Raw genomic sequence first — 14,505 nt, 5'->3', positions numbered from 1 at the left:
GAAGAGAAAGAAGGAGGAGAAGGAAAAGGAGAAAGAAGAGGAAGAGGAGGAAGAGGAAGGTTTCCAGTGTGGATGGAGTGATCCAGAGACACCTATGGAAGAGGAAGATGAGGATGAGGAAGGTTCCCTGCCTGGACAAGGCAATCCAGAGATAGATGGAGAGAGGAAGAAGATGAAGAACAGGAAGAGAAGGAAGAGAAGGAAAATGAGGAAAAGAAGAAGGAGGAGAAGAGGAGGAGGAGGAGAAGGAGGAAGAGGAGGAAGAGGAGGAAAAGAAGGAGGAGGAGGAGGAGGAGGAAGAGGAGGATCCCTGCATGGATGGAGCAATGAGAGGAACCTGCAGAGAGGAAGAGGAGGATTCCCTAGGATGGAGAGATCCAGAGATATCTGGAGAAGAGGAAGAAGAGTAAAATTCGGATTCCCTGCAGCAATGGGTGCAGCAATGCAGAGCCCCAAAAATCTCCCTGCATTTCACAAAGCCTGGAAAAGAACCAGGAGCAGCAGGAAAAGGAATTTCAGGAAAAGGAATTTCAGGAAAACCACAAAACCTGGGAGCTCCAGGCCCTGGGAATTCCAGAGTCTCTGGCCCTGGAGCACAGGAGGGTCTGGGGTTGTGGTTTTGCTCCTCCCTCCCCACTCAGGTGACACCCAAAATTTTCCCCACACCTGTCTGAGCAAGGTTGGAGGTGCCAACAGATTCCTTGGCCCCTGTTTGGGAATCTTTTCCCTGGAATCTCATAAAAGAGCAGTTGGGACCTTCAAATCCTCGGGGATTTGCCTTAAGGGACAGGAATTGCTGATTCCTTCCTAGGGAATTTTCCCTAAAAACAACAATAGTGAGAGGACAGAGCAGCAGGTCTGAAACTCCTCGGAATCGTGGAAGGAGCAGAAATTTCCATGAGTAAAAAACCAGGAAGAGCCGAGTCTGTGGCTGAGTTTAATCCATCCTTCATCCTTCACCCGGGAGCAGCAGGGAAATGTTTGGTTGCTTTGTTTTATTGGGAATCATCCAGCCCCTGCATCCCGATCAACCCGTGTCCATCCTGGGGAAGCTCCCGGGACTGGAGGATTAAAAGAAAATCCAGATACGAAGCTCCAAAGGATTTGATCAAAACAGCTGGAAAAATTCCATCCCAAACAATCCCCCGCTCGGTTTGGAAAAGCAAAACAGAGCAGGCACGGATGAGATGCAGACTGAGCCTGGAATGAGCGCTCCGGATGGGATTGAGAAGTGATAAAGAGCTGCGGGATTCCAGGAATTCCAGCGCATTCCCAGCTCCCGGCACCAGCTCCGGGCTCGGAATTGGTGGTTTTGAAGGGAAAAGTGTGAGAAAATGTCGTGGAAGTCATTCGGGATGAGGGGACAGGGATGAGGGGCTGTGACACCACAGGGGCACCAGGATGAGCCCCAAAACCTTCCCAGAGAAAGTTCTGGGCTCCCTCTGAGCAGCAGCAGCAGGAATTGGTATTTTTGAGGAGAAAAGTGTGGAAAAATGTCATGGAAGTCACTCGAGATGAGGGGACAGAGATGGAGAGGCTGTGACACCCCAGGGGCACCAGGATGAGCCCCAAAAACCTTCCCAGAGGAAGTTCTGGGCTCCCTCCAAGCAGCAGCAGCAGGAATTGGTATTTTTGAGGAGAAAAGTGTGGAAAAATATGATGGAAGTCACTTGGGATGAGGGGAGAGGGATGAGGGGCTGTGACACCCCAGGGGCACCAGGATGAACCCCCAAAAATCTTCCCAGAGGAAGCTCTGGGCTCCCTCCAAGCAGCACCAGCAGGAATTGGTATTTTTGAGGAGAAAAGTGTGGAAAAATATCATGGAAGTCACTTGGGATGAGGGGAGAAGGATGAGGGGCTGTGACACCCCAGGGGCACCAGGATGAACCCCCAAAACCCCAAAAATCTTCCCAGAGGAAGCTCTGGGCTCCCTCCAAGCAGCAGCAGCAGGAATTTGTGGTTTTGAAGGGAAAAGTCTGAGAAAATATCATGGAAATCACTTGGGAAGCACGAGGAGCTGGGATGAAATGAGGGGGAGCAGTTCCTGCCAGGAACTTCAGGATTTGGGGGATAACTGGAGCATGAGATCCCAGAGCTGGATGAAGAAAAAAAAAAAAAAAGGGGGAAAAACCTCCTGGGATCCTTCAGATGGAAAATTCTCACTTCCCTGAGATAATCCCAGTGTGCTTGGGGTGAGATTGCACAGAAAGTTCTGGGTTCTGCTGGGCTGAGCTCCAGCTGAAATTCCCTGGAAAAGGGGATGTGGGAATGGCACCACTGGAAGCCAGCAGGGAGAATTCCTCCTCCAAAAGGATCATTTAAACTTCCAGAAGCTGGAGAGGCTGGAATTCCTTATCCCCTTAGCTGTGGATTTTTTGTTTTTCCAGAAAAATCCTCCAGGCCCTGAAATCTTTGGAGCTGCTGGTCAGAGATGTTCCAACAGCAGCAGATGGTCCTGGCTGCCACTGCAAAGGGAAAATATATTTAAAGAACAAAAAATAAGAGTATAAGAAAAGATACAAAATGTATAATAGCACATTAAAAGTAAATTAAGTGTTGTGGTGAGTCTGTAGAGATGGGGGGAAAGTGTGTTTAAAGAGCAAAAATATATGTATGGTAATTTAAAATCTTTATTAAAAGGAAATTATTCTAGTGGTCCAACTAATATATGTTAAAAAGAACTTTCTAAATGTGAACTCTAATTGTGTTTTAAGTAAAACTTTCTGAGTTAGTCTTAAACTTTTAGACGGCGTTTACCTGAAAGACAGAAAAGCTCCTTTGTTATCACCGTCTTAGAAGTTAATCAGAAAATCTTTAAGTGAGCCACTTACGAACTGTAAAAACACAAAGACTTTTTCACTGGCTTCTCGATTAGTGTCGCGATATATCGCTGATCGCCGTGATTTCTTTCAAGCACAAATCCAAGGGACGCTGTCACCGATTTCCCGGGAATTTGGCTCCCTGGGTTTGGGATCCATCCTCTCCATCATCCCAAAACCTCCCCAAAAAGAGGGGATGAAACTCCTCTCCCACCTCCCTTCCCTGGGCTTTTCCTCCCTTTCCCTTCCCTCTTTTCCCACTTTCTCCACATCCCCCCTGGCTGCAGCCGCGCGTTCCAGCCGCCTTTCCCTTCCCAAATATTCGGGATTTCTGGCCGAGTCCCCGGTGCACAGCGCGTCCCTCCAGGCTCAGGATCCCCGCAGGGCTCCCCGGGAGGATGTTTAGGCTGGGAATTTTCTGTGGAAAACAAGGAGAAAAGGAGGCCAGAGGGGGAGCTGGCACCTGCTGGGCTGAGCTAAATCATTCCAAGCTGGAGCTGGGCAAGGGGCGCTCAGGCTCCTCCTTTCCTTTCCTTTCCTTTCCTTTCCTTTCCTTTCCTTTCCTTTCCTTTCCTTTCCTTTCCTTTCCTTTCCTTTCCTTTCCTTTCCTTTCCTTTCCTTTCCTTTCCTTTCCTTTCCTTTCCGGGGGCTGTGACAGCTCTGCAGGACCCCCCTGGGCCACCGGGATGAGCCCCAAAATCTCTTCCCAACCAGGGATCACCCCCAGGACACGCTCCTTGTCCTTGTCCTTGTCCTTGTCCCCCATTCCCACCCTGGCTGAGCCTTGGGGGGATGGATGAGATCCCAAATCCCAGGGGATGGATGAAACCTCAAATCCTGGGAGGATGGATGACACCCCAAATCCCAGGGGATGGATGAACCCCCAAATCCCAGGGGATGGATTAGATCCGAAATCTGGGGGGATAGATGAGATCCCCAAATCCTGGGGGGATGGATGAGACCCCAAATCCTGGGAGGTGGAATGGATGCGACCCTAAATCCCACGGGATGGATGAGACCCCAAATCCCTTGAGAGGGATGGATGACACCCCAAATCCTGGGGAGGATGGATGAGATCCCAAATCCTGGGGGATGGATGAGCTCCCAAATTCCAGGGGGGATGGATAACACCCCAAATCCCAGGGGATAGATGAGACCACAAATCCCAGGGGATAGATGACACCCCAAATCCTGAGGGGTGGATGAGATCCCAAATCCCATGTAAATGGATGAGATCCCAAATCTCAGGGGGGGATGGAGGAGTCCCTAAATCCCTGGAGGGGGATGGATGACACCCCAAATCCTGGGGGATGGATGAGCCCCCAAATCCCGGGGGATGGATGGACCCCCAGCCCCACGTGGATTTTCCCAGCCTGCAGAAATGCCAGCTTGGCATCCCCGCTCTGCCAAACCCAAAGACAAATTCCCGCTGTCACAGTGGCCCCTTTTTCAGGGAATTTATTTACTTTGGATGCCGCCTCCTTATCGTCCATGGAAATGTTTATCCCAAATATTTAACGGCAGCACTGCACAAACCAAAAAGGCTTCCTGGGGAGCCCTCAGAGCAGGGCCGACTGCGAGTGAAATAAAAAAAAAAAAAAAAATCAGGTTAATACCTTGTTTTCCCCCAAAAAATCCCATCCTCAGCACCTCCAAAACCTGATATTCCCTAATCTGGCCTCCCTGATGAGAAACACAGGAGAGCCCTGAAAAACAACATCGCTAAATCGTTCAACAGAGCGAGCCTGCAAAGTGCCAGGGAGAGAAAAGACAGAGAGAGAGAGAGAGGGAGGAAAGAAATCGCAGGTTATTTATAACCAGGCAGCACCAGGGGCTCTCCAGTCTCTCCTGCAAAGCCGCGGCTCGGAGGTCACTCCCCAAAATCCCTGGCGAGCCCGGGGCTCTGGCAGAACAATCAATATTTGCTCCGGGATCTGGGGCGGGCAGCCGGCGCTGCGGCTCGGGAGGCACCACCCGCCCATGCTGCCGGTGCCACGGCACAGCCCCGAGCAGCCCGAGCACAGCAGCAGCGCGCCTCGGTGAGTCCCCGCTTCCCAGCCACGGGATTTGCTCCTTATTATAATTATTTGGGGGTTTTTGGGGGGATTTTTGGTTGAATTTTGATTTTCCGGTCATGGCAGGGGTGGCATAGCTGGGGAGATGGAGCTGCCGGGAGGTGCTTCCCTCTCCTGACCACTTTTCCCTGTGCCCATCTCCTTTCCCACCCACTTTTCCCTGTGCCCATCTCCTTTCCCACCCACTTTTCCCGGTGCCCATCTCCTTTCCCACCCACTTTTCCTCATGCCCATCTCCCTTCCCACCCACTTTTCCTCATGCCCATCTCCCTTCCCACCGACTTTTCCCTGTGCCCATCTCCCTTCCCACCCACTTTTCCTCATGCCCATCTCCTTTCCCACCCACTTTTCCCGGTGCCCATCTCCTTTCTCACCCACTTTTCCCTGTGCCCATCTCCTTTCTCACCCACTTTTCCCTGTGCCCATCTCCCTTCCCACCCACTTTTCCTCATGCCCATCTCCCTTCCCACCCACTTTTCCTCATGCCCATCTCCCTTCCCACCCACTTTTCCTCATGCCCATCTCCCTTCCCACCCACTTTTCCTCATGCCCATCTCCCTTCCCACCCACTTTTCCCTGTGCCCATCTCCCTTCCCACCCACTTTTCCTCATGCCCATCTCCTTTCCCACCCACTTTTCCTCATGCCCATCTCCTTTCCCACCCACTTTTCCTCATGCCCATCTCTCTTCCCACCCACTTTTCCTCATGCCCATCTCCCTTCCCACCCACTTTTCCTCATGCCCATCTCCCTTCCCACCCACTTTTCCTCATGACCATCTCCCTTCCCACCCACTTTTCCCTGTTCCCATCTCCTTTCCCACCCACTTTTCCTCATGCCCATCTCTCTTCCCACCCACTTTTCCTCATGCCCATCTCTCTTCCCACCCACTTTTCCTCATGCCCATCTCCTTTCCCACCCACTTTTCCTCATGCCCATCTCCCACCCACTTTTCCTCATGCCCATCTCCTTTCCCACCCACTTTTCCCTGTGCCCTTCTCCCCTCCTGACCACTTTTCCTGATGTTCTTCTCCCTTCCCTCTTTTCCTGCTGCTTCTCTCCCATCCCATCCATCTCCCCATCCCATCTCCCCTCCTGCCCTTCTGCCATGTCCATGCCCACATATCTGGGATCTGGGCACCTTCCCCAATGTCCATCCAGGCTGGGCAGTGTCCATAAACCCTATAAATCCCATCCCATGGATCCCATAAATCCCATAAATCCCATAAATCCCATCCCAATTGGGAAATGGGCACAGCAGCACCACTCTGACCCCATGGATGACCCCACAGTCCTCACCCCAAATCCTTGGGATGAGGAGCTGACCCCTGGCACAGGACAGGGACAGCAGGAGGGTTTTCCTCCAGGAAAGGGATTTTTTCCCCAAGAATGGGATTTTTCCCCCAAGAATAGGAGTTTTCCTCAGGGTTGGGAATTTTTCCTCCAGGGATGAGGGTTTTGCCCTCAGCAATGGAGATTCCCCCTCAGGGATGGGGTTTTGCCCCCAAGGATGGGATTTTTCCTCCATGAATGGGATGTTTTTCCCCAAGGATGGTTTTTCTCCCCAAAGGATGGGGTTTTGCCCCAAAAGGGCCCCCGAGAAGGAGCTGCCAGGAGGGTGGAGGAGCTGCAGGCTGTGGTATGAGAGCAGGCACAGAGCCCTGGAGCAGCAGGAGGAGGAGGAGGAGGAGGAGGAGCAGGAACCCCTCTGCCCCTGCCAAGCTCCCCGTGGCACTCAGCATCCCTCAGAATCCCACCCCGAGCACACAGAGCAGGAAACAGCGAAAAAAAAACCTGAAATCCAATTGCCAAACCAGCCTCAATCCCTCTTTTCCCCCGTGCCAAGGTGGCAGGGCAGGGCAGTCCGTGTGTGCCAGGCCAGGCTGGGGTTGGGGACACCACCATGTGACCTCAGGGCCACCCCAAGCACGGCAAAAAGAGGCCACTGGTCCTTGCTGCTGGAGCAGAGCTGGCAGTGACACCATCCCAGCCACGTAGGATCCTCTCCCTGCTCCCAGCAGCCAAAATTCCTGGAGGGATTTCAAACTGCCTGGCTGCAGCAACACCCCGTGCTCTCATTTATCCCGGGATGAGGAGTCAGGATGATTCCAGAGCTGGAATTCACCCACCTGGCCACAGGGATGGGTTTGCCTCATTCCCTGTTCTGGATGCAGCAGTAGGAGATGTCTCCTCTGCCTGCTCACACCTTCAGCTCCAAAAATCAGCTGGGATTTGTTTACCAGGATCTGCATCCTGCTTTTCTGTGGGGGAAGGGAGAGCTGGATGAAACCCACAGCGATTGCTGTCACCAGCGAGAGGAGCATAAATAGCTCCTTCAAAAAGCACCTCCAGCTCCTTCAAAAAAAAAATCCCTGGAGTTCCCAAAATCTCCTCTCAGCCAGAGAATTCAAATCCCTTCTCCAAGGGAATCCAAATTCCTTCTCCTCGCTCCCATGCAGAGCAAGCTCCAGGCACCTCGTGTGACCTCACACAGACCCCCGTGTCCCCAGGGTCCATCAGAGGAAAAATGGGAATGGAATTTGCCAGAAATCAGGATCTCACAAGTAAATCTCCAGTGGGGTGGAGGTTTGTCCCAGATTTCCATTGGGATGGAGGTTTTTCCCAAATCTTCTCTGGTTTCTTCCAAATTTCCATTGGGATGGAGATTTTTCCAAAATCTCCACTGGTTCCCCCCAAATCTCCACAGGGAGGGAGCTTTCTTCCAAATCTTCACTGGATTCCTCCAAATCTCCATTGAGGACAAAGGTTCCTCCCAAATCTCCACTGAGATGGAGGTTTTCCCCAAATCTCCACTGATTTCTCCCAAATCTCCACTGAAGACAAAGATTCCCCCCAGATCTCTACTGGGGGTGGAAGTTTATCCCAAATCTCCATCGTTTTTTTTCCCAAATTTCCACTGTTTTTTCCCAAATCTCCACCAGGGATGGAGTTTCCCCCCCAAATCTCCACTGAGATGGAGACTTTTCCTAAACCTCCACTGGTTTTCCCAATTCTCTATTGTTTTTTCCCAAATCCCCACCAGAGATGGAGTTTCCCCCCAAATCTCCACTGGTTTTCCCAAACCTCCACCAATTTTTCCCAAATCTCCAGCAAGGATGGAGGTTCCCCCCAGATCTCCACTGGGATGGAGGTTTTTCACAAACCTCCACCAATTTTTCCCAAATCTCCACTGGTTTTCCCAAAACTCCACCGTTTTTTCCCAAACCTCCACTGGTTTTCCCAAACCACCGTTTTTTCCCAAACCTCCACCGTTTTTTCCCAAATCTCCACTGGTTTTCCCAAACCTCCACCGTTTTTTCCCAAACCTCCATTGGTTTTCCCAAACCACTGATTTTTCCCAAACCTCCACCAATTTTTCCCAAATCTCCACTGGTTTTCCCAAACCTCCACCGTTTTTTCCCAAACCACCGATTTTTCCCAAACCTCCACCGTGCTGGAGTTTTCTCCAAGGTAACAAATAGGAAGATCCAATAACCCCACACAGCAGAAGCCACCACAGCCGGGGATTTTTTGGGTTGAATTCCCTCCTCTCCTTCTTCCCCTGCTCATCCTCCCGCACCTTTTGATCCCCTCCCAGGTCCCTCCAGCGCCATGCCTTGGGCCACCTCCCTGATCCTGCTGCTGGCCGGGCTCTGCGGCTCCTCGCTGGGCCAGTACAACGAGGAGGAGGACCTGGCGTGGCTGCAGTATTACCTGCGGCAGTCCCGCGTCTCCTCCTACAACTACGTGCCCTACTACGAGGAGGAGAGTCCCGCCTACGCCTACTCCTACCCCTCGGCCACCGACAGCGAGCCCGAGCCCGAGCCCGAGCCGCAGCAAGCCGCGCCCTGGAGGTGTCCCCAGGAGTGTGATTGTCCCCCCAATTTCTCCTCGGCCATGTATTGCGACACCCGCAACCTGCGCTACCTGCCCTTCGTGCCCTCGAGGATGAAATACGTTTATTTCCAGAATAATCTCATCACCTCCATCCAGGAGGGAGCTTTCGATAACGCCACCGAGTTGGAGTGGTTAGCGCTGCATAACAATCAGATTGGGAGTGAAAAGATGGGGAAGAGGGTTTTTGGGAAGCTGCAGCGCTTGGAGAGGCTCTACATGAATAACAACAACCTGACCCGGCTGCCCAGCCCGCTGCCGCGCTCGCTGCGGGAGCTGCACCTCTCCTACAACCACATCTCCAAAGTGCCTCCCAACGCCCTGGAGGGGCTGGAGAACCTCACGGCGCTCTACCTCAGCCACAACTTCATCTTCGAGATGGGAGCATCCCTCAAGGGGCTCAGCTCGCTGATCCTGGCCGATCTGAGCTACAACAACCTCAGGAGAGTCCCCGACGGGCTGCCGGCCTCGCTGGAGCAGCTCTACCTGGAGTACAACTACATCAACGCCATCCCCGACCATTATTTCCAGGTGTCGCCACGGCTGCTGTACGTCAGGATGTCCCACAACAGCCTGACCAACCAAGGGCTCTCCAGCAACACCTTCAACAGCAGCAGCATCCTGGAGCTGGACCTGTCCTACAACCGGCTGCAGAAAATCCCGCGGGTCAACACCAATCTGGAGAACCTTTACCTGCAGGGGAACCAGATCAACGGTGGGTGGGGCTGGGGAAGCCACGGGGAGGGGGTGGGACGGGGATTGGGGTTTGGGAGGATTTCTGAGCAAGGAAAGGGGGATGGGGTTGGGAAAGCCGTGGGGTGGGGGTGGGATGGGGATTTGGGGTTTGTGAGTATGGGGTGATGGTGGGGCAGGGTTTGGAGCAGGGATTTGGGGTTTGTGAGTATGGGGTGATGGTGGGGCAGGGATTTGGGGTTTGTGAGTATGGGGTGGGTGTTGGAGCAGGGATTTGGGGTTTGTGAGTATGGGGTGGGTGTTGGAGCAGGGATTTGAGATTTGTGAGTATGGGGTGATGGTGGGGCAGGGATTTGGGGTTTGTGAGTATGGGGTGGGTGTTGGAGCAGGGATTTGGGGTTTGTGAGTATGGGGTGAGTGTTGGAGCAGGGATTTAGGGTTTGTGAGTATGGGGTGAGTGTTGGAGCAGGGATTTGGGGTTCGTGAGTATGGGGTGGGTGTTGGAGCAGGGATTTGGGGTTTGTGAGTATGGGGTGAGTGTTGGAGCAGGGATTTGGGGTTTGTGAGTATGGGGTGAGTGTTGGAGCAGGGATTTGGGAGTTGTGAGTATGGGGTGGGTGTTGGAGCAGGGATTTGAGATTTGTGAGTATGGGGTGATGGTGGGGCAGGGATTTGGGGTTTGTGAGTATGGGGTGAGTGTTGGAGCAGGGATTTGGGGTTTGGGAGTATGGGGTGGGTGTTGGAGCAGGGATTTGGGGTTCGTGAGTATGGGGTGGGTGTTGGAGCAGGGATTTGGGGTTTGTGAGTATGGGGTGAGTGTTGGAGCAGGGATTTGGGGTTCGTCAGTATGGGATGGAGGTTGGAGCAGGAATTTAGGGTTTGTGAGTATGGGGTGATGGTGGGGCAGGGTTTGGAGCAGGGATTTGGGGTTTGTGAGTATGGGGTGGGTGTTGGAGCAGGGATTTGGGGTTTGTGAGTATGGGGTGGGTGTTGGAGCAGGGATTTGGGGTTCGTCAGTATGGGATGGAGGTTGGAGCAGGAATTTAGGGTTTGTGAGTATGAAGTAATGGTGGGGCAGGGTTTGGAGCAGGGATTTGGGGTTTGTGAGAAATTCTGAGGAAAGAAAAGGGGACAGGGCTGGGAAAGCCACCAGGTGATGATGGGGTCAGGGGTTGGAGAAGGGATTTGGGGTTTGTGAGTACGGGGTGGGGGTCAGAGCAGGGATTTGGGGGTTGTGAGGATTTCTGAGCAAGGCAGGGGTGGGAGCTGCGCTGGCCCAGCTCAGAGGGCACCTGTAGATCCCTGCACGGGATTTTGGGGGTTCTGGGGAGCCTGAGCATCTCCTGGGGGTGGAGATGGCAGCAAGCAGGGGATGAAGCAGCTGGGGGCAGAGCTGGGGGTCCCCAAAACCACGCTGGGGACACAAAACAACCTGGGCAGTGCCAGCACAGGGGACAGGGCCAGCACAGGGGACGGGGACACTCCAGTGCCACCACAGGGGACAGAGACATTCCCAGTGCCACCACAGGGGACAGGGACATTCCCAATGCCACCACAGGGGACAGAGACACTCCAGTGCCACCACAGGGGACAGAGACATTCCCAGTGCCACCACAGGGGACAGGAACACTCCAGTGCCACCACAGGGGACAGGGACATTCCCAATGCCACCACAGGGGACAGGAACACTCCAGTGTCACCACAGGGGACAGAGACATTCCCAGTGCCACCACAGGGGACAGGGACATTCCCAGTGCTACCACAGGGGACAGGGACGCTCCCCAGCACCCCTCTGTCCCCTCCCCAGCCCCACCCGTGTCCCCAAAGCCCCCCGAGTGTCCCAGCCCGCAGCTCTGTCCCTCTGCAGAGCTCCCCTGCTCCAATCCCCATCTCCCGCCAGCCCCGGCGCTCCCTCCCCTGCACAAACAAATAAATAAAGGGAACAGATTGTTCCGGGGCTGCTATTTATAAAAACGGGCTGGGAAAATAAACCCCGAGCAAAAACTCCGGGGAAAACAAAAAAACAGGAAAAAAAATCCCCCCCTCACCTGTCGGGAACTGAGGGCAGGAATGGGATGGGATGGGATGGGATGGGATGGGATGGGATGGGATGGGATGGGATGGGATGGGATGGGATGGGATGGGATGGGATGGGGAATGGGATGGGAATAGGAATAGGAATAGGAATAGGAATAGGAATAGGAATAGGAATAGGAATAGGAATAGGAATAGGAATAGGAATAGGAATAGGAATAGGGATGGAGATGGGAATGAGGATGGAGAATGGGAATAGAAACAGGAATGGGAATGAGAACGGGAATGGGATGGGAACAGGAACACGAACGGGAATGGAAATGGGAATGGAATGGGATTGGGATTGTAACGGGAATGGGAATAGGAACAGGAATGGGAATGGGATAGCAACAGGAAGGTGTCAGAGCAGCCATCAGCTGTTGCAGGGAAAACACAGAACCCCGCAGCGCGGAGCTGCCAGCAGCACAGACACGGGAACAGATTCCCAAATGTTTGCTTTCCCAAGCCGGAGCTGCCGCCGTCTGCCCACAAACAGCGCGGAGCCTCCGCCGGCTCCTCCTCCTCCTCCTCCTCCTCCTCCTCCTCCTCCTCCTCCTCCTCCTCCTCCTCCTCCTCCTCCTCCTCTGCGGCTCCGCTGACCTTCACAGCCCCCTCAGAGCCGGGATGCGGCTCCACGAGCGCCCCTTGGGAGCATCCCGACCACAATCGACCACTCAGCCCCACCGAGGGTCCCTCTGGGGGTGCAGCCCCCCAAATCCCAGCGTGGCTCCCCCAGCATCCCGCTGCCTTTTCCAGCAGCAGCCCGGCCTGGAGCTCTGCTGCCCTCTAGGCTCAAATCCTGCACGGAAAAAAAAGAAAACAAATCAATGTATTTTGGAGTTTGTTCCATCTCCCCCTTCCAAACTGGGCTGGAATTTCCCTGCCTGGCGCTGGAGGAGCGGAGAGGGGACGGCTGGGATGGGGACAGGGACATTCCTGCTCCTGGACACGGGGGATGCCTCCAAAAAGAGGCTGGGAAGGCAAATCCCGATAAAAAATCCTGAGGGAAGGCGATGTTTCCCATCCGACTCCACCCTCCGAGCGCTCCCAGCTGGACAGGGAAGCTCCCGACCCCCAGGATGGGCACAAACCCTCCTGCCCCTGATTCCCACCAGGAATCCTTTTAGCTTGAGGAGCTGAGTCCAAACCCGCAGGAAAAATCAGCGAATTTGGGTTGCTCTCATTTCCTCCCTGCAACTCCCGGAGGTCAATCCCTCACACGGAGCATTCCCCACTAAACCCAACCCTTTTAGGAAAACTCTTGGGGGGTTTCATCAGCATCTCCTCTCCTCCGCAGAGTTCTCCATCAGCAGTTTCTGCTCCGTGGTCGATGTCATGAACTACTCCCGGCTCCAGGTGCTGCGGCTCGACGGCAACGAGATCAAGCGGAACGCGGTGCCCCCGGACGCGCCGCTGTGCCTGCGCCGGGCCACGGTCATCGAGATCTGAGCCGGCCCCGCCACCCTCAGGACTTGTGTCCCCCATTCCCAGGGGTTCCCTCATTCCCGCTTTTCCATCCGGCTCGGCTTCGCAGCAGCGCAATTTTCCGGTTTTCTCGATTTTTTTCCTTTTTTTTTCCCCTCACACAGATCCCGGTTCTGGTCGCTCTCGGACCCCCCCCCCCACGTCGTTGTCACCTCCTGTCCCCGATTGGGGTGGGACACAGCAGGGATGGGGCTCATCCCACCTTGGAAATTAGGAAATTATCCCAATCCCGATCCCAGTCCCGGATCTGGGCCCTGGAAGGAGCATCCAAGGGGTTGGGAGTTGCAGGAGTGAAAGGGTTAAAGGTCTCCAAGCTGGAGGATTCCTCAGTTTGGGATGAGGAGGAACAAATCCATCCTATCCCTTCCTTTTTTCTCCCTTTTCCATCAACCTGCTCCAGAATTAAGGGTGAGAAATCCTAAAGGAGAAAAACCCTAAAGGAGAGAAAAACCCTAAAGGAGAGAAAAACCCTAAAGGAGAAAAACCCTAAAGAAGAGAAAAATCCTAAAGGAGAGAAAAACCCTAAAGGAGAGAAAAATCCTAAAGGAGAAAAAAACCCTAAAGGAGAAAAACCCTAAAGGAGAGAAAAATCCTAAAGGAGAGAAACCCTAAAGGAGAAAAAACCCTAAAGGAGAAAAACCCTAAAGGAGAGAAAAACCCTAAAGGAGAGAAAAACCCTAAAGGAGAGAAACCCTAAAGGAGAAAAAACCCTAAAGGAGAAAAGCCCTAAAGGAGAAAAACCCTAAAGGAGAGAAAAATCCTAAAGGAGAGAAACTCTAAAGGGGAGAAAAACCCTAAAGAAGAGAAACCCTAAAGGAGAGAAACCCTAAAGGAGAGAAACCCTCAAGGAGAAAAACCCTAAAGGAGAAAAGCCCTAAAGGAGAAAAACCCTAAAGGAGAGGAACCCTAAAGGAGAGAAAAACCCTAAAGAAGAGAAACCCTAAAGGAGAGAAACCCTAAAGGAGAGGAACCCACCCTGGGGTCAGAGGGAAACCCTCCATGGGATTTTTGGGAGGGGTCCCAAATCTTCCTCCTGGATCAGGGCAGGATGGGGAAAATCCTGGTGCTGTCACCCTTGTGGTGTCACCCCCATCCCCCCGGGATATCCCAATTAAACCCCCAAAACTAATCACAGAGTTAGAATCCCCTAAAAAAAACCCCAAATTCCCCAACTCCGGCCGAGTTTGAGGAGCAAAGGAGCAGCTGAGCTTTGGGGGTCACCCGGACCCTCCGCGTTCTTCCCGCATGCAAAAAAACGTTTAAAAAAAAAACAAACCCCAAAAATCCCATAATTTCACCAGCATGAACTGTAAACCCCAAAAACCATCAATAAAACCCTTTCAGTCCCTGCAGCCAGCGCGTCCCGGGAGCTTCTCCTGGGTGATTTTCCAGCCAAAATCCAGGCGGGAATTGCCGTCTAGTGGCTGCGGCGGGCATGGCACGGAGTTTTCCCAGGAAAAAAATATC

At 53.3% G+C, this 14,505-nt stretch overlaps 1 protein-coding gene across 3 annotated transcripts; it reads left to right on the top strand.

The window, feature by feature from the left end:
- The first annotated feature begins 4,431 nt into the window (after window positions 1-4,431).
- Window positions 4,432-13,960, top strand: FMOD (fibromodulin). Of its 3 annotated transcripts, XR_013776855.1 has the most exons (4): window positions 4,432-4,858; window positions 8,492-9,502; window positions 12,851-13,446; window positions 13,839-13,960. XR_013776855.1 is itself a non-coding variant. In XM_079327083.1 (3 exons), the coding sequence occupies exons 2-3, from the start codon at window positions 8,506-8,508 to the stop codon at window positions 13,000-13,002; spliced, it is 1,149 nt and encodes a 382-aa protein (XP_079183209.1). In that variant the 5' UTR covers window positions 4,432-4,858; window positions 8,492-8,505; the 3' UTR covers window positions 13,003-13,960. The 3 variants fall into 3 exon arrangements, 2 of the variants coding, with proteins under 2 accessions (XP_079183209.1, XP_079183208.1); XM_079327083.1 differs by having other exon boundaries at window positions 12,851-13,960; XM_079327082.1 differs by lacking the exon at window positions 4,432-4,858 and having other exon boundaries at window positions 8,438-9,502; window positions 12,851-13,960.
- The last annotated feature ends 545 nt before the right edge of the window (window positions 13,961-14,505 follow it).

The sequence above is a fragment of the Erithacus rubecula genome (assembly GCF_903797595.1).
Source record: "Erithacus rubecula genome assembly, chromosome: 26".
In the NCBI taxonomy this organism is placed as follows: domain Eukaryota; kingdom Metazoa; phylum Chordata; class Aves; order Passeriformes; family Muscicapidae; genus Erithacus; species Erithacus rubecula.
Note: the sequence above shows the minus strand (reverse complement) of the source record. Positions and strands in the feature narration are given on the sequence as shown.

Excerpts from the sequence above, each read along its gene's own strand:
- FMOD (XM_079327083.1), top strand. The coding sequence starts at position 8,506 with ATGCCTTGGGCCACCTCCCTGATCCTGCTGCTGGCCGGGCTCTGCGGC. Across the intron at positions 9,503-12,850 it reads GCAGGGGAACCAGATCAACG|AGTTCTCCATCAGCAGTTTC; the intron begins GTGGGTGGGGCT and ends TCTCCTCCGCAG.